General features: G+C 39.3%; 2 protein-coding genes across 12 annotated transcripts; both read right to left on the minus strand.

Moving 5' to 3' along the window:
• Window positions 1–191: 191 nt before the first annotated feature.
• On the minus strand, window positions 192–14550 carry LOC144057329 (uncharacterized). 11 transcript variants are annotated; one of them, XM_077574763.1, is made up of 28 exons: window positions 14249–14550; window positions 14036–14124; window positions 13395–13658; window positions 11666–11750; window positions 11509–11574; window positions 10176–10339; window positions 9862–9999; window positions 9724–9777; window positions 9571–9624; window positions 9263–9316; window positions 9120–9173; window positions 8141–8194; window positions 8009–8062; window positions 7724–7777; window positions 7550–7603; window positions 7220–7264; window positions 6044–6097; window positions 5666–5719; window positions 5543–5596; window positions 5219–5290; window positions 5111–5146; window positions 4933–4977; window positions 4830–4862; window positions 3071–3217; window positions 2793–2969; window positions 2054–2144; window positions 1889–1966; window positions 192–1353 (listed from the first exon to the last, which is right to left on the minus strand). In XM_077574763.1, exons 3-28 carry the CDS (start codon window positions 13413–13415, stop codon window positions 1154–1156), a joined length of 1992 nt encoding a protein of 663 aa, XP_077430889.1. In that variant the 5' UTR covers window positions 13416–13658; window positions 14036–14124; window positions 14249–14550; the 3' UTR covers window positions 192–1153. The 11 variants fall into 11 exon arrangements, with proteins under 11 accessions (XP_077430889.1, XP_077430892.1, XP_077430893.1 ...); XM_077574766.1 differs by having other exon boundaries at window positions 13395–13753; XM_077574767.1 differs by having other exon boundaries at window positions 14227–14550.
• Window positions 14551–14811: 261 nt separating this feature from the next.
• On the minus strand, window positions 14812–18426 carry snrnp48 (small nuclear ribonucleoprotein 48 (U11/U12)). The gene is made up of 9 exons (XM_077574774.1): window positions 17925–18426; window positions 17284–17397; window positions 17152–17212; window positions 16962–17042; window positions 16097–16279; window positions 15408–15529; window positions 15215–15339; window positions 15023–15145; window positions 14812–14936 (listed from the first exon to the last, which is right to left on the minus strand). Exons 1-9 carry the CDS (start codon window positions 18066–18068, stop codon window positions 14849–14851), a joined length of 1041 nt encoding a protein of 346 aa, XP_077430900.1. The 5' UTR covers window positions 18069–18426; the 3' UTR covers window positions 14812–14848.
• Between the last annotated feature and the right edge of the window lie 4 nt (window positions 18427–18430).

Raw genomic sequence — 18430 nt, forward strand, 5'->3', positions numbered from 1 at the left:
TCACTAACTTCCACATTTAGCAAAACAGGATAAAGCAATAGTTCAGGTCCGAAGGCAGGAGAACAGGACAAAGCATTGTAGATGTCAAACGTCTACAATGTATTTTGTTTTATACCATATTTCTTCAAGAGCTACCCCCCCCCCCCCTCCCAAAAAAAAATCATATAAAATAATTAAAATCAGAACAAATATGATGTTGTAAATGTATTTATTTAAAAATGTTGTTTTCCCAACTAGCAAATGCCTCTTGGTGCCATCCCAAAGCAGTCAAACCCACGGAACTATTAATAAACTTCACATTTGAATGGAGTATTTGAACACTAAAATCACCAGAGCTTGATTCCTTTCATCCATGATCACTGTGTTGCCTTGGAATTTGTGTGGGGAAACAATAACAACTGTATAACGATCATTCCTGTGACAACCAAAGTGAAGAGGACATAAATTAAACAAAACATCAGGCAGTTTATCTGAAACACTTCAGAGCACAGTACATGTATTTGAGATACTTTACATCATATTTACACACCATCCTTTATTTACTTACCGTGCATCTAGAAAATATTCACAGCGCATCCACTTTTTCCACATTTTGTTATATTCCCGCTCCAACTTGATGGAAGCTTGAAAGGCCAAACTGGCCAAAGTGTGCCTGGCTTGTGGCATCCGAAATAATTGAGGCTGTAATTGCTACCAAATCTGCATCAATACACTTTTGAGCAGAGGCTATGAATATATATGATATTCATCAGTGTTATTTATTTTTATTTTTTTAAATTTGAACACATTTGAAAACATTTTATAAAAACTATTTTCGGGTTGTGAGTATGCATTGCGTGTAGAATTTTATGACGAAAAAAATCCATTGTGGAATAAAGACGTAAGATACAAAAATGAGGACAAAGTGAAGCGTTGTAAATACTTCCCAATGGTGCTGAATGCTCATTTGCTTTTTACACGTCAGAATAAAAAACTAGGACTGAATGGTAAAATACTTTTTGCCAACCAAGAAAATGGATACAAAACAGAATGTTCCTGGAGCGGAGTGCCCCTCAGGTTGGTACTCGGGCTGCTAACATTTTGATCAGCTTGAAGCTTAAATAATGCAAAATGATGATGACCAAGTGACTCTCCCACTTGTTTAATCTTTAGTTTAGGAACTGCGGGGTCCCTTAACCAGACCCTGCTCTTTGCGCATCACCGGCGCGTGGATGCTGCAGTCCCGAGCTTCGCAGAAACCTGGAATGCCAGGGATTCCCAGCATCCCGGTGATGCCCATTGGACCTGGGAACCCTCGGGCGCCATACGGACCCTCCATGCCGTTTTTGGCTACACCAGGCTCACCCGGAAAACCTAAGGAAATAATAAAAGTGGTCTTAAACGGCTCCAAAAAACAACAAACAATAGCTCATTTATCTTTAAATTAAAGTCTTCAGCATCTCTGTTGTTGACGTAAAACCAGCTAGGACACGTCAAATGATTATCAAAATTTTCATACTTAGTTTTAAATAATTTTTGAATTAATAGCAAAAATAAATGTAAGTGTACAGATCAAAGTTTTAACTGGTAATTGCTAGACAGATCAAAGCATAATAAAAATTTCTCTATTTTTGTTCATATTTGATATATTTCTTTATTTCAAACTGTGGAAAAAGGTAGTGAAAGTCATCTTAAAGCTGTGTACCACCCTTTGAAATAAAACAACCACCAAGATAAGCTAGGTCAATTGTAACATGAGTGAGCGCTCCATGCACGTCACATCACCATCTTTAGCGGCTAACGGCTAATGCTAGTGCCCATGTTAACGCTACAGAAAATGAGGAGAGTTTTTTTTTTTGGGGGGGGTGACCAAAGTAACTTGGTCATAACAATGAAAACATGGTCTCACCGGGGACCCCTTGTGGTCCATCAAGTCCTTGGAAGCCTTTTCCTTGATCACCTGGAATTCCTTTAGGACCTTTATTGCCTGCTCATAAAGGCACTTATCAACTTCCACGCATGAAATAAAAATTATTTTGAAAATGAAAAAAAAAAAGAAAAGCTGATGGCAGACCTCGTTCACCCTGTGATCCTTTCTCTCCCTCCAGGCCTCGGTCTCCCTGAACACCGCGGTTTCCCTTGGATCCAGCTTTGCCCACTTTTCCCTACAAGAGATGGAATGAAGTCAGTGCGTAAATAAATATAAATGATATCATTTATACTTTCTCAAAAAAATTAGTATTTTTGTAATTGAAAATATTTATTCAAAATGTGATTTTTTTTTTAAATTGCTATACAAATATAGTTGAGATATAAAATGAATTATACAAGCAAAACAAAAAAAAGGAAATGTTTATTTTACACTTACTAATGTGCTTTAATAAATTAATGTAGCTACTAAAAGTAATAATGTGAACATAATATTTCATTTATTATATTAAGCAGGATAATTAGACAAGGAAGTAATTGAATAAATAATACAATAGATAATTTTAAACTTTTTTTTTTATTTGATGATAAAGTGATACTTTGTAATCTGATAATAAATGCATCATCCATGCAAAAAAAAAGAAAAAAGAGCCTAAAATAGATTTTATTTTTATCATCGATTTGTAACTCCCTATTTAAAGATACTTTTACATTATTCATTATATTTATTTTCCTAATTTATTGTGCTTGTTTTTCAACATATGAGAATTTAAGTAACAGTGTGGTGTGGGTTGACTTGGGACAGGATTGTGGGTTCATTCCTTCTTCGTGATACCACAAGAGGAGGATGAAATCTGGCCAGTATGAATGCTTGGGATACTTACGGTTTTGCCGGCGGATCCCGGGGGGCCTTTGGCTCCAGGGGGTCCGATCAGCGTGCGATTGTTGATGGGGCAACCCTGCGTGCACTTGGCCCGGATGGAAGCGGCGTACTGCGAGATCTGAGCCGTGACCACGCCGCGGCATAGCTGCAGCACCTGTTCGTCCGATAGCCCGGGACCCTGAAGGCAACATTCGGTCACATTTGTTAACTCAAATGCATTTTCCACTTCTGGCTTCCACTTTTCTTCACAAACATTCTGAAATAGCAAACAAGACTTACAGTGGGACCTAGCGCTCCTTTTGGACCGGCTTGGCCTTTCCCGCCAGGGTCTCCGAGGGGGCCTCGAGCCCCCCGGGATCCCGGGATGCCGGGAGGACCCACGGGGCCGGAATTGCCGGTCCGACCGTCCAAACCTTTTGGGCCACGCTGGAAAAACGAAGGAGAAAAATTGTGTGCTGAAAAACAATTTGAGTCATATTTCTCTTCTTTTATTTTTTAACGAAAGATGAGAAATTTTATGTATTGACATTAACAGCCATTTGAGCTTTTATTCGATATCCTTCGCACTGGTCTTATCTGTAACGTCCTCCCAGAGGAGGTGTTCCAAAGAAATTAAGTTTTTTTTTGTGTGTTAGGAAATACAGCCTTTTTGGGGAACTTTTTTTGTGTGGCTTAGAAAATCCGGTGCATAATTAAAAAAAAAAAACTCTTCAAATTAAAGTACACAGTATAACTTGATTATTTTTCAGCAAATCTCCGCAACCATTTTGGGGAAACCCTTGTTCGACTAGCTTATCAGTTTCAGCTAAAAATATCCACCAAAAAGCTCACACAGGCCAAAATTCAGTGGGTTTATCCAGTTGAGTCAATATTACCGTGATGCTTCAAACTGCATCACTAACCACAACAACTCGACTTAAAAAACAAATTGAATATGTGTGAGGAGAGCAGTGTGAGCAGGATAACAAAGATTTTTTTTTTTTTTTACAGTATGTTAGATTTTAAAGGTGTTGAAAGTGCTCATTACAAGATGGCAGCCACTTGTCATGTTGCAACTACTAGTAGGGTCAAGGAGGCTACTAGTGATAGTGACAGATATCTCCTAGTAGGGCCTCGGAAATGTTACTAGTGCGGCACAGTAGTTTACTACCAAGTAGGCCCAAAGTTTTAGAAAAAAAAACGTTACAATGGTAAACTTGAAACAAAATGGATGCCACCCCCCTCACCGTAAGGCCACTCAACCATTTGTAACTTTAGCCCAAATTGAACCAGTGTTCATTTTGACAAGAAATTTGAATTTAGTTTTAGTTAGTCTTTTGACTAAAATTAAAGTTTTAGTCATCTGATTGTATTTTAGTTTTAGACGAAAAAAATAGCAATTTTAGTTAACTAAATTGACAGTTTAGTCGATATTTTCCGTCAGCAAACATTTAAACTTTTATACAGAAAATTATAACACACCTATTTGTAACTAGTTTAACACACAAGGCACATTTAATAAAACGTTGTTACAATGAAACATGTTGAACTGACAATAATATAACTTTTGTTTTCACCTAAATAAAAAAAGTGCATAATTGCTTGAGATTAATCTTACAGCTGCGCAATGAATGTTAACATGTTTGAACATTAAATAAAGTGCAGTGAACACTAAACAGTTTCTGAGTGGTCCCACCAGCGTTCCATTCCTTCTGATTGGATTGAGTGAATTTTCGTCACTGTGTTCTTTTCCTTTTCGTTTTAGTCCCTGACGAAATTGTCAATTTTAGTTATCGTTATCGTCTCAATGAATGGCTTGATTAAATTTCGACAAAAATTATGACGAAAGTGTTTCGTCGACAAAATTATCACTGAATAGAAGTATTTTCAAATCTTGGAGGCGCAACAGAGGAATCCAAATCTTTTGAACATGACATTCATCTAAAAAAAAGAATATCTTTGATCTTTAGTTTGTATCCTGTTGAACTTTACAAGCGGGAAACCCTTATGGTAATTTGTGGTTCCAGTGTTTCAGTTTCTGTGTTAGTGACGAGCACACCTCTCCTTTGTCTCCACGATCGCCAACCGCCTCCTGAAAGCAGAAACCAAAATCACTCAAGAGTGATGCTTAAGTGTGTCAAACGTACTGAAAAACTCTTTACCTTTTGTCCTTTTTGGCCCTTTGCTCCTTTCCTACCCTTTGCACCCTGCATGCATCAAAGAAAATCATGATGAGGAAGCCAAACGAGCAGAATTCCCAGCAGGAAGTTGACGTTTATAGTGATGATAATAATAACAACTACAACTACAAATAGCTCTTGATTGTATGACTAGTCTCACCGCGTCACCGTCCGGTCCGGTCTCGCCCTTGGGCCCCTGCAAAACACAGCACACACGTAAGTTTTGTTGAGCTTGTGCGGTTGTCAGTGTTGTGTAGTGAGTACTCACAAGGGGTCCCTGGAGGCCCTTCGGTCCTAGTTTGCCAGGTATCCCAGCATCTCCTTGCTCACCTGCAGGACCCTGATGGAAGGACCAGAATTATTATTATTATTTTTTAAATCACTCATTGTAAATATCAGGACAAATGTATATACAAAAAAGAAAGCTTCTTGAGTTTTGAGTAAATACTGGTATACCGATAGGTAGTAAAAACTACATGAAAGCTCCAACTTGTATAAAATAATGCATAAAATGCCGTAAACAGTATAGCTTACTTGGCCTCACTCAGCCTCAGGAATCAAACTTATAACATGCGTTGCAGTGCTCACTCACCACAGAGCCAATCCTGCCTCGGGGTCCTCGAAGGCCGCGCTCCCCTTTGCTGCCCTGCAACAGTCAATATGACCGCTTCAGTGTCACGCTGAAATCGGTGAGAGCATAAAGTGGCTTTGTCACCTTAGTCCCGAAGAAACCTGGCTCTCCCATCAGTCCCGGGACACCAATGGGACCCTGAGAGGACAAATGGGATGACATAGATGAGAAGCTGATTGTGCAAATTGTACCAGGTGGCAATTTTTTTTTTGTGCTCAAGAGAATGGATATTTAAAAGTGTTTATTTTACTAATACATTTTTATTTTATTTTATTTAAATTAAATTACTTAACCAATTATTTAATTAGATACATTAGTAATAAATACATTGTACTTAACCAATTTTAGGCAAAAACAGCTTTTTAAAAAAGCAACAAATTTTTATAGGACTCAAGATAATCTAAATGCTCAGTTGGCCATACTTTGCCCAGTTTAGGTCTATAAATTTATATACACACTCACATCTTCTCCGGGGTCACCATCGCTGCCTGGAATGCCGCCAAAACCTCTGGTACCCTGACAAAGAGATAATGTGTTTGTTTTATAATTTTAATAACTGCACAGTAGGAATCCTTCAATGCATAGTCTACACTCATGTCACCAAAGAGCCGATTATTGGATTCCATGGAAACTATTTCAGCTGTTTCCATGACCAAGAGAGACATGCAAGCGTGACAAATATTTGTGACAAGGGTGTGCGTTAGTTAAATTTTATTTTACACAATGACAGTGTGTGCAATGTACAATTTTTGCTCTGATTGTGGCGCTACATTAAAAAGTCAGTGAAATGTACTAGAGTAAATAGTAGAATTAAATCCAAATACTAGATAATTATGTTTAGTGTCATTTCACAGAAATAGATACGGAAATTACTTTACAAAAGAAAATAGCCCCAGCTTTGTTTCGGTGTCGCGTGAATTGAAACTAACATTCAAAGCTTCCCAAAATTCATTTGTGTATATACAAATAACTTCCTGTAGTTGGTGGTGTGACATCCTTGTGACTAACCGACACACTTAGTCATAAACTGTGAGTCTTTTGTTTTTCTACTAAAACCATAGCAAAAGTGTCAACCTGATTTATATATTAATTTAATAAGTCACACCATTTTTTGCCTTTTTTTTTCACGCCCTTTAAAAAAGAATCTTTGCTATTTCAGTATGCATGTATCCGTTATGTTGTTGGGTGCCTCATAACGAAAGTGAAATCTCCACACTGACACGAAAAGAGTTTGGCAGATATTCTGTGTGGACAGTAATAACAATGATAACTACGGGCTATACTTGCTAAAAAATTGACTTCTTTATCGCGCATGTCTTCCGACAAAAGGTAAATACATGCTCGGTATACCATTTATACAGGTAAATGATATCATATACTTTATGTTAACAGTCTAAACTTTGTATATAGAGTTCGACAAACAAAATAAATTGTAGATGTTTAACATAACACTCTGTTCTGTTCTGCTGCCATAGGGCTCTTCATCTTGTTTGTCATAATGTCCTCTTTGCTTGACAGACTAAAATCAATAAGGGGCTAATGTGAACAACAGACATACAGTATTGTACTTGAATCAGCTTGTCCATGTATAGAGGGACAACATACAATAAATGATAATGACAGATAATTAGTGGGTACCTTTGGTCCACCGGGCCCGCGGCCACCGGTCTGGCCAGGATAACCCTGAGGGGAACAAAGAAGGAAATATTCAGATAGAATAAATAAATAAATGTAATTTAAATATATTGAATACATGTGTTTTATCTAAATAATAAAGAATAAAAAAAATGATGTACAGCGGCGCCTTGAGATAGTGCCTCGATTTTCAGTGCCTTGCTTAGACCACCACCAAAAAGCAAAGCATAAATGATGCTGTTCCTAATTTTTTTTAAGTGTTTCAAATTCAAGTGTATAAAAAAACATGACAAATTCCAGGTGAAAAGCGAGGGCGTGTGCGAGGTGTCCTACATTGTATCCTCGGTCGCCGATATCTCCTGGGAATCCAGGCGCTCCAGTCTGGCCCTGCAGGATATGACAAGACAGTGAGAACTCAATGGCGACCTCTACTGGCCAACAGCATTTACAAGATTTATCCTTCTCCTCCTGACATAAGCTTTAATCTTTCAATTCCTCTTTAATTACCTTGCGTCCATTTGGTCCTTCAACTCCCACCTTGCCCTCTTCACCCACGGAACCCTGGATAGAAAAATAGATCATGCATGATAAATATAAGTAAAGGTTGCGTTTGCAGTTCAAGCTCCTTGCAAGATTTGAATGTAGCATCACTTACGTACGTTAACGTGCATTGTATAAAAGTCACCGTTAGCAACAGTTGCATTTTCCAATTTATATTTACAAAGTCTCCCTTCTATGGAAGAATATTTCTGTCACACCAGAAAAAAAACAAAAAGTTCATCAGATTTTTACCTTGGGACCTTTACCTCCCCTTGATCCCGGAGTGCCAGAATCACCACGAGAACCCTAAATAAACAAAATAATGCAACGTTTGACTTTTATATTAAAATCAGATTGATTGATTGGTCAATTGGGGTTCCTTACAGTGTTACCAGGCCCTCCGACTCCTCCTCGTGGTCCCTCCATGCCGGCGTTACCCTACAAACAGGAAGAGTCATGTGACCCCTGACGGTCAAAATTGTGAAGGTGGAAGGGTTTAGATGTCCCTGTTGTCAAGGGCTTTATGCCCCCTAGTAGAGTCACCCGAGGCTAAGTGAGGGGACCAGACAAAGCATGGCCCAGAACCATTGATTTAAAAAAAAAAAAAAGGATCACATTCTTCCATTTCTTGGAAGCGGGTCAGCGTTTTGGAGTCAGACCTGGAGATGGGGCTCGATGATTCTGACTATTCTGCCTATGCACCAAGCAGCTCAGCATAAGATCACTTTTTGGATTCTTTGGAGTGGGATCTGGGGAGCACTCCCACTGGGGACTCCCTTGTTCCACTGGGGGACTTCATCTGCTCAAGGACTGAGGCCTTGAAAGGACGCGAGTTTATAATTAATGAACTGCATCTAGTAAGGTTCTGATTTTGTGAACGATAAGCACCTGCAAGAACTGGTTCAAACCGTCACTTGTTGTGGTATTGTTAATCTCGAAAAGCGGTTTGAACTCCCCCAACCCGCTGTACCAGAAAGGGCGTGTGGAAACGTATAAAGAGAAAGTGAACACTGAAATTGGCTCATTCTGCTTTACTTGTTGAAAGAGACCTTTGTAATTCCTTGGCGTACAACTTTGTGATTTTCCAATTACAATATTGAACTTACTATTGGTTCTTTTAATTGACCCCCTCCACTAGGGATGGGCGAGTACCGATACCAGGTACTGTAATGGCACCGGGCCGATACCCGTCCTTATTTCAAGGTATCAGTACTTGTAAAACTCTTGTGGCTATTTTACGAGCAGGAACTAGAAATTAGAAATCATTCATTTCATGCATTTTTAAGGAACGAAGTTCGTCCAAGTAGTAGAATAGCTCTGTACACTTTTTGCATAATCTCAGGGATGTCAAGGTGTGTTTTACCTTCAGACCTGGCTGTCCATGCTCACCCCGGGTACCCATAAGTCCTGGTTCTCCCTAGTAAAAAAAAACAAAAAACAAATATAACAATAACAACATCAATATTTTTTGGACAAACTCTGTGCCTTTTCTAGCCTATTCCTCACCATGCCTCCGTCGAAACCTGAACCTCCGTCTTCACCTTCAGCGCCAGGATCACCCTGAAATCAAAGAGAAAACATAGATACAAACAAACAAAAAATAGTCCAAGTTTTGCTGTTTGAATAAAAGAGAAGCTATTTATTTGCTATCACATTATTATTACGTGGAAAGTGAGTGTATTTATGCTAAAATACTTAAAAACACTGGATTTTTTTTTAGACTGTAATTTAACTTGATCACTCTCCTTTACATTTACTATCAGTTATGGTTTCCATAGCAACATAATCTCCATCAGCCATTTTGAGTTACTCACCACGGGGCCAGCATCTCCTCTTCGGCCTTGCACTCCTTTTGTTCCTTTATAACCCTAAAACACAACTCAGTACTTTATTTCTCCTCATTTTGACTTCCTTTAATATCATTATTTGGAGTTTTTCATTGGACAGTGATGATTTTGGAGAGTCACCTCTCTGCCTTGCAATCCTGGCGCTGCCATTTTACCCTGCAGGCCTCGCAAGCCCTATAAGGAAGTGAGGAGCGCAAATAAGTCTTCTGATGGGCCGTTCTAGAAACCTCTATCAGCGGCGCTTTGCCACACGAGTACCTTGGGTCCAGCAAAGCCGGCGAACCCCGGCTCTCCGGGTTCACAATCGCACTCGGTGGGACCCTCCTCACCGAGGGCTGCGTCGCCACCCGACTCCTCCGAGGACCCGGTGTCAGGTCCTTGGTGCTTGAACGGGACCTGAGATGGTGAAATGTTTTTTCTTTCCATGGGCATGTTCGTTTTTGCCTGAATTTAATGGCAAACATATTTACGCGTCTTGTCTATACATAAGGAGCATGTGTGATCTATTTTACTACCATTTTCTTTTAAAATGTTGAATTGATATTGGGATCTAGGATACCCCCCAACCCCACCTTCCTTCGTCCCAGCTTGTCCTTCTTGGCATAGTGCGACTCTGTTGTAGTGATGTAAGGGAAGGCGTCCTCTGTGATCATGGTGACCTGGGTGGGGGCGGGCTCGTAGGGGTCGTAATCATCCTCCTCGGGATTCTGGTCCTCGTCGTAGCCATGGGAGGACTCTGGTGGAGATGACAATGTCTGTTAGTTTGAGGTTCACTCAACAGTGGCCAGTCTGGAGCACCTTTCACACATCCTGCAAAATAGCCACAAGAGCCTTAACAGAAAATTTGGCATTTATCTGACTTTTCCCCTTTAACAGAACTCAGAAAAACATCCTATTTAGGCACATTTTCACACAGCATCAAGACATCCCTGATTCAGATAACTTGATGTATAAAATCCTTTGCCGGACAGCGACAATTGCTTTCAACACAATAGTTTAAATATCAAATCTGTGAGCTGCCTTTCTGGCTTTGATACCACCATTAAAGCTGTAAAATTTGGTAGCCTGCCTACCTTTCATACAGAACAATGAACTCAGCTTTATTCATAAAGCAATTTTAAAACACCCGAAACAAAGCGCTGTAAAAAAAAAAAAAATCTAAATCAAACAACATATAAAAAACTATTAAACAAGTTAAAAAACACTAAAACAGGTCAAAAGTCTCATGCTGAGTTGAAACCTAACCATAAAACACAACAGGTGCAGAGTCATACTGAATTGAAAACACCCATTTTCTAAACTGCTTATTCCTCACAAGGGTCGCGGGGGACGCTGGAGCCTATCCCAGCTGGCTTCGGGCAATAGGCGGGGTACACCCTCAACTGGTTGCCAGCCAATCCAGGGCACACAAAGACGAACAACCATTGACAATCACACATAGGGACAATTTAGAGTGTTCAATTAACCTGCATGTCTTTAGAAGGTAGGAGGAAGCCGGAGTAACCGGAGGAAACCCACGCAGGCACACCGAGAACATGCAAACTCCACCCAGGAAGGCCAAAGCCCGGACTTGATCTCACATCCTTTGCACTGGGAGGCGGATGTGCTAACCAGTCATCCACCATAACGCCTGAATTGAAACCAACAGAATAAAAATGGGTTTTAAGTTGAGTTTTTTTTTTTTTTTTAAATGACAGGGCTTCACTAAATGTGCAAAATGGCAAAGTGGGGGCGTGACAATTTAATTTAATTTAATTTTTGAATTTTTTGTTATTAAAAACACAGCAGTGTTTTCCTCCAGGCTTATCGGTGCAAATAAATTTTTGGTCTAATTTTGCATAAATTCACCTTCTGCATCTTCAAAGCACTTATGACTTTTGGCCACCTAAAAGTCACGTGACTGACCTGGCTGGGGGGGCCTCAAGTGGTCATAGCGGTCGAGGATCGAGCCCTCAAAGGTGTGGTCCTCACCTGTACATTTAAGCCACACATACTGTAAATGATTAGTTAATCAAGCTGATGCATCCAAAACACGATATCCGTCAAGAGCATCGGCCCAGACCCGAGTGGTTCCCGGAATATTCCTCCTGGCAGAGAGCGCAGACGACGCAAAGCAGCAGGACGAGCAGCATCCAGGGCGAGGACGCCTGCAACCAAACACAGAGAACATGCTAAACCTCGCCTCGCCTCACATGTGCAACTAAAATTGAGAACTTTAGGAGTGTGTTTACATTTGCATTTAGACCAAAAAGGGCATTTTTTCCAAAGAAGAAGCACTTATATTCACATCATCTCTTAAATTGCTTAAGTATGTACTAGTACCAAAAAAAAAGAAGAAAAAAAAGCTTCAAAGTTGTTTGGTTTTTGGAGATATACTGTAAACCAAATCCCAGATAGAACACCTAGGAAGCCTTAAAAAAAAGTAACATTGGATTAGAAGCTCATTTTAGCATTTTTTTGTCTGAAGAGTTGACTGTTCAACTTGCAACCAATCATATCCAACGATGGGCGGGACTAATTTGCATATGACTGAAAAATGGTACCGAACAAAAAGCCTAAAAGCAGATGTAGAAAGTGGACTAACATATTCAAATCAGGTACAAGTGAAATTACTTTGATGAGTGTTTAAAAACAACATTTCAAATATGTTCAGACTAGTAAATATTATTTTTTAATGCAGGCAGAGGGTGCTGTTTACTGCCAAGTCTCTCAAACAGGTTTTTTTTTTGATCAAATAAAAGATGAACCTAAATACACATAAAGTCGGATGATAATAGTAATAGAAAATAAATATTGTAATATAATAAGTGCTCTCATCACACTGTTTCAATGTACAGCTTGCTCGTATGTGTTTTTGTATTTGGACTAAAATGTAAATATAAATTGCCAATTCATTCTGCTGAAAATATGAATGCTTGATTTTTATTTTCATAAAAATCAATTTTGGCATTTATCCGACATTGCCCCTCAATTTTATTTTGTATTTCCTTCGAGGGATTTGGTCTGGATAATACATGGATGTTGTTTGATGCTTGCTTATTCTTGAACATTTAACTGTGTGTGTGAGAAAGCTTTTTTTTTTTTTTTTTTAATCATTTTAAATATAAGCACTTTAACTATTTTTGCCATTGAAGGGTGACGTAGAGCCAACTCAGATGACCCCACTGGACCCCAAGGCAAGCAAGGTGACAGAAATTGAATTAATTCTTTCCTTGTTTTCTTTTCCATGTCTACTTTTAACATTATTTATGAAGGAAAATGCTCATTCTACTTTGGGTTCGCATTTTTTTAAACCTGCAAATTGTCTTTGAACCACAAAGTAAAGTCTACTATTTAATCTATAAATAAATTAATGTTGAGGGGAAAAAAGGGATATTACTTATTTTGGGAGTAGTAGTCTATAGAACAACATAATCTCTAACATATATCTATAAATAGCAAAAACTGAGGACCTGATTATTTTGCAGTAGTCTTTTATTTTTTTCTGTCAGCCATGAATAAAATCGTGTGATTACGGTGTTCTGTAAAATTGCAATTTCTACTCATTATGGTACTAATAAAGGATTCTTCTATTCGACTTATGTCTCTTACATGCTATAAAACTCCATTATTAAAACAAAATTCCTGAACAAATGTTCAGTGCACATTTCTATTACCTAAAGAAGCATTACGCTTGTTAAAAAAACAAACAATTAAAGCAGATTTTTAGCAACCTCAATTGACGTTTCCTTTGTTCTCCTCCACTCTTTGAGGTCTGCTGGGCCATCACAGGGCCAGACTGTCACACTCACCTTGTCACTGGAAGCTCTCATGGTGCTGCACGGCAAGTCCTCTCAAAACACTCCACGCTGCAGACAGGGAAAAAGCACCAAAACAAAACAGCTATGATGCTGGCTTAGGTGGTCCTCACTGCATGATTCACCTGGGTCAGTTGCCCCCCTGGAAGCTCGTGCCTCTGGCTCTCTGCAGGAGCCCTCAGGTTCCCAGGAGGCTGGCGGGACCCTCACCGGTGTCTCTCGTCCAATACGTCTTCTTCTCAACAGGGTGAGAAATACCTGAGGCAGAGTCCGGCATCGGCAGAGTAGAAGGAGCGGACACAGGAGATGGAACGTGAGCAGTTCGAGGTCATGCAGGTGTTTGCAGCCAGAAGCTTGGAGAATAAATACATCATTGCTAAAAATGTCTGTGGGGGAGAATGTTCACCTAAATTAAACTATTTCAACCAAATATTACAGAAAAAGACTATAAAAAGAGACCATTTCAATAAAATGCTTAACTGTCACATTCTTGTACTGCATTGTGCAACTTCTAGAACTGTATCACATATTTTCTGTGATAGGATATGAGAGATGTTTTTTAGTTATAGCTTGTTTTATACATGAATATCAATAAATGACTCGAGTGAAACATAAGTGAAGGGTGACCTCTGAACCTGCTCTGCTGTGACACGCCAGTCCAACATTCCGTGGCTTTAGATGGAAAAACTCCGCCAGGAGATGAGGAGAGCTGAGCATGATCACGCTGATAAAAAGACAAGAATGGCACATTTTATATTTTTACTCTAATAAGCTCGCTATACACATAAAAGATGTCTGTACATTTTTAAAACGTAATTCAACTCACACAAATTACTATCAAACGTTACCTGACGTAGTACCAGCACAAACTGCGAGGGGCAGCTAATGAAAAATAACAAAGCTAGGCTAGCTGTTAGCATAATAGTTCATTCGAATACTTTGCCAGTTATATGCAAATTCTTTACGTTGTCGTTCCTATTGTGGTAAAATACTTGAGAAGAAATCTGATAAAAACACTCAACTCGTGAAATTACGGCTCCATTCCGGGGTTTGTATTGGGAACTAAGACTTCTTTTTCTCTTTCGGTTTATGGACGTACTGTACACGGTTAATTGTCCATCTTGTGATGCTCCACCTGACCAAAAGTCTTTCTTCTGATTGGATGACATCCAAAGCAGCGCTTAAGTGTAATTTTGTAACGGGCAATAACAATACAATATACTTATAAATTAACTATCTATATATATATATATATATATATATATATATATATATATATATATATATATATATATATATATATATATATATATATATTTACACTGATTTATTTGACATTTACATCTATTTATAAAATTCAAGTATCTCAACAACAACAAATAGTTACAGTTAAAAAAAAAAAGGTGCCATGTTGATGTTACAAAACTTTATTGACATGAGTTATCTGGTCAGGAACTTTCACTCCTGCCTCGGTCCTCTTTCCTTTTCTTCTTCTTCTTGCTGTTGTGGTGTCTGCTCCCTGGAGAGCGAGAATCCCTGTGGCGATCCAGACATACAATAAATAGAATGACATATTGTGGAATTCTGACATCCTGGTAATCATATTAGGAAAACAACTTCACCTTTTCCTTTTATTCTTTTTGCTTCTTTCTTTGTCACGACTCTTCTCGTGGCTACGGTGGCGTCTGCTCCGTGATCGACGGGACTCTGAGGACATGGATCGCCGTTCATCCAGCTGACACTTGCTGAACACAAATAGGCACAAAATGAACATGTGGACCATCGCTTTTAGGGTAAAAAGAAGATAAAAGAACCTTTGTGATGTTCCTTCTCTGGCCTCATCCTCAACTTCTACTTTTTCCTGATCATCCTCTTCATGCTCATCCTTCCACTGTTTGGCCAGCTCCTCCGAGTGGACCTGGATGACTTCTCTAATAACCTGTGAGGCGATACAATTGTTTCAGCCTCATAAAAATGACTTCTGACTTCACATCTGGGGGCTTGTACCTCAGTGTAGGACTTCTTGGTAATGTGAACATTCTTGGCGCGGTAGGACTGCCGCCGCCTCTTGTAGTCCCGCATCTCCGCCATCAGCTCCAGATGAGTCTTTGGCTCATTCTGTTGTTCAGCTGTCACGAAACGCAGTTGCTTTTCCAATATTTTCCAAAAGTTCATCTTTTATCTTATTTTTTTATGAAAATCGGACTAAATGCTCTATTGTTGTAAAAAAAAATTATAACATTTAAGTTTAAAAAAAAATAAAAAGTAGAAGCACTGATTCAGCACCTTTACTTAGGTTGCAGTAAAAAAAAAAAAGAAGTACAGAATCAGAAATGTACTCAAGTATTTTTTTTCTGTTAATCTGCTTTGATAACTGGCACAATGGAAAAAAAATCTTGATTCTATGCTATTAAAACAAAATGTTCTAATAGCTTTGATAACAATGTGAGCTAGCTAAAAATGCTACCTTAGCTAGTCATTACAACTAAAATAATTGACTTTGCAATTCTCCATTTACACCTTTTATGAAAAAAAACTAAACAAAACGTGACAAACCTATTTTGACAACAGAACACAAAGTACCACTTTTCAAATGCAGGGAAAAAAGAGAAATAACTATTCAAGTCAAGTACAGATACCTGAAAAGTCTACTTAAGTACATTAAAAAAGTATTTGTATTTCTGCTCATGTCTTACCCTTCTTCAGCTTGGACACCAGATCTACATAAAGCTCCTCGTTGCCCGAGGCAGCGTCAGCCTTCTCTTGGTTGAGGACGCCGATCACGTGGTCGTACAGCGCCAACCGGTCGGCCACGGTGAGGTCACACACAGCTCGCTTGTGGTTCTGCGGCACGTCCACGGGCTCGTAGGAGTACTGACCTGATGGTACCACAAGAGATTAGACACAGAGAAAAAGAGTCAATTGAAAGCCTTAATTCTGTCATCTTAAATTAAAACTGAACATAGTGTGTAAAATAGACTTTTTAATAGCTTGTATACAAATAGCTGTGTGTCTGGAGTGCCTATTCACCCATCAAGTGCGGGTTTGAGTGGGCTCTGTTCATTTGCAGTGTCTCCAATAACACCACAAAAGGTGGCTAAATTTGTTGCGACTAGCTTCTTATGAAAAATAGTCAGAGAGGGGTCAGAAGAGTCGCTAAGTTGGCAACACAATATCCTTCGCTTAGTCGCAATGCCCAATCCTCAGTCACCATGGTAACAAAAGCTGCATTTAAAGTTGGGTGATTCTTTATACTTTGAACAAAGAATGGCAGACACCTTTCATTAAAACAACTGGCAACTCGTTTAAATTGTGAAAAATATGTGCAATATTTCTCCTTTAATTGGAGCCACTTATTAACATTAAACAAACAAACAAACAAACATTAAAGGTGTGGCAAAGCACTACTTATCAATTAGACAGGGCTTTGGCTTTGTTAAATAAAGCTCCTCCTCTAAACTCAACATAGTTACCTGGCACCAAAAGCGAGACTTTACTTACTTACTAATTGATCTGCACTGTTTGGTAGAATCACAATAGGCCCAGTTTGAACAGTACTACCTTGCCAGAAGACACCCTCCATCTTCATGAGTGGAGCAGCAGACCTGGCCTGTAGGATCACCTGGTTCTGAAGGCTTTTGTCTGTGGGAATTAAAACAGTAGCTCATGATATAACCACAAATAATAATAATAATAAAAATGAAAAAAAAATCACCATTAACGTGTTCTGCTCAGAAAAGTCCTCACTCACCCATCGGAAAGCTGCGGACGCTAGTGTTGACGTATGACGCTGAAGTGTCGCACATTTCCGCCTGCAAGATAGTTAATGTTATTTTCCTACACGCAACCACAAATGAAAGATGACACAGTAAAATGGTGTCACCTGCTCCTCGGCCGAGTAGCCCATCTTTTTGAGGTAACATGAAGCTTTGTGCCTCTCCATGCTGCGCACGGGGATGCGGTGGCTGGAATCATAGGGACACAGCTCCATGGGTTCCTGATTAAAACACAATCACATGACATGAACAATAAGTTCTCATTAAGACAGACATAAATCTAGTTGCTTTCTGGCGAGTATTCCTCTTAGTGGTAACTCTATGGTTGAAGTTCATTCCCTGACATCTGGATTTTGGCCTATTTTATTACAGCTTGCCCTCCACCCGAACCTTCCTTTCTGCTCAGAAAGGGGGCTAAAAGTGTAGTGAGGCTGTTAGGGTGGAGGAAATGAACATTTTGCGACTTTGAAAAGTCCATTTCAGTGAGTCGACTTATTTTTATTAAATAGACTCGCGTGCTATTTAAACTAACATTGTATAGCATTAGCATCATATCCTGTGATTAATGTTGCCCGCTCGGCATTGCAGCTTGGAAGTGGGATCCTTAACTTGGGTTTTCTTGGGCCAGATGAAGGGGTTATGCTCTTGATTTTAGTACTACCACTTGTGAATCCCTTTAAGGCTTTATAAATAAACTTGATGCCTCGAGATTTTTGTCGTTTTAGTAACTAGCTGTTATTACGGTTACCTTATCCGGGTCGTAGTCCGGCGACCATCCCAGCGTGTCGTACATGTCTTGTATCTGCTTCTGACAATGTTCGGTAAACTCCACTAACTCCTGCAGGCGTTCCATTCGCTCCCGCGGGGTTGCGAATTTCAAAGAGTCTGACATTTTGGTAGCTATCGGGCTAAAGAAACAGAGAAACTCAATTTAATAAAAATTCACCACTCTTCGATTCCTGTTGACACAAAGCCTGCTACCTTTCATCTTCTTTGTGTGAGTTACAATCATACTTGGTTATTCAGCACGCCATCTACAGGATTTTTTCTCAATTACAGGTCAGTCTGAGCCAATCAGAATGCTACATGGTCGATGGGCTGTCGCCCAAATGAAATATATTTATCTGCCCATCTAAAAGACTTATTGTCAACCGAGTCACATTTTTAACCTTGCTAAATATTTTGATGTTGTTTTATCGGAGTGGTGGTTGTTTCATCGACATTTTCTGCTGACGCGCCCTCGAACGCGAAAAA

The sequence above is a fragment of the Vanacampus margaritifer genome, chromosome 9 (genome assembly GCF_051991255.1).
Source record: "Vanacampus margaritifer isolate UIUO_Vmar chromosome 9, RoL_Vmar_1.0, whole genome shotgun sequence".
Classification (NCBI taxonomy): Eukaryota; Metazoa; Chordata; class Actinopteri; order Syngnathiformes; family Syngnathidae; genus Vanacampus; species Vanacampus margaritifer.

Excerpts from the sequence above, each read along its gene's own strand:
- LOC144057329 (XM_077574763.1), bottom strand. The coding sequence starts at position 13,415 with ATGAGAGCTTCCAGTGACAAG. Across the intron at positions 9,317-9,570 it reads GAGGAGATGCTGGCCCCGTG|GGTGATCCTGGCGCTGAAGG; the intron begins GTGAGTAACTCA and ends CTTTGATTTCAG. Across the intron at positions 1,354-1,888 it reads TGGACCACAAGGGGTCCCCG|GTTTTCCGGGTGAGCCTGGT; the intron begins GTGAGACCATGT and ends TTATTTCCTTAG.
- snrnp48 (XM_077574774.1), bottom strand. The coding sequence starts at position 18,068 with ATGTCAGACTCTTTGAAATTCGCAACCCCGCGGGAGCGAATGGAACGC. Across the intron at positions 15,146-15,214 it reads AGAGAAGGAACATCACAAAG|CAAGTGTCAGCTGGATGAAC; the intron begins GTTCTTTTATCT and ends ATTTGTGTTCAG. Across the intron at positions 14,937-15,022 it reads AAAAAGAATAAAAGGAAAAG|GGATTCTCGCTCTCCAGGGA; the intron begins GTGAAGTTGTTT and ends GGATCGCCACAG.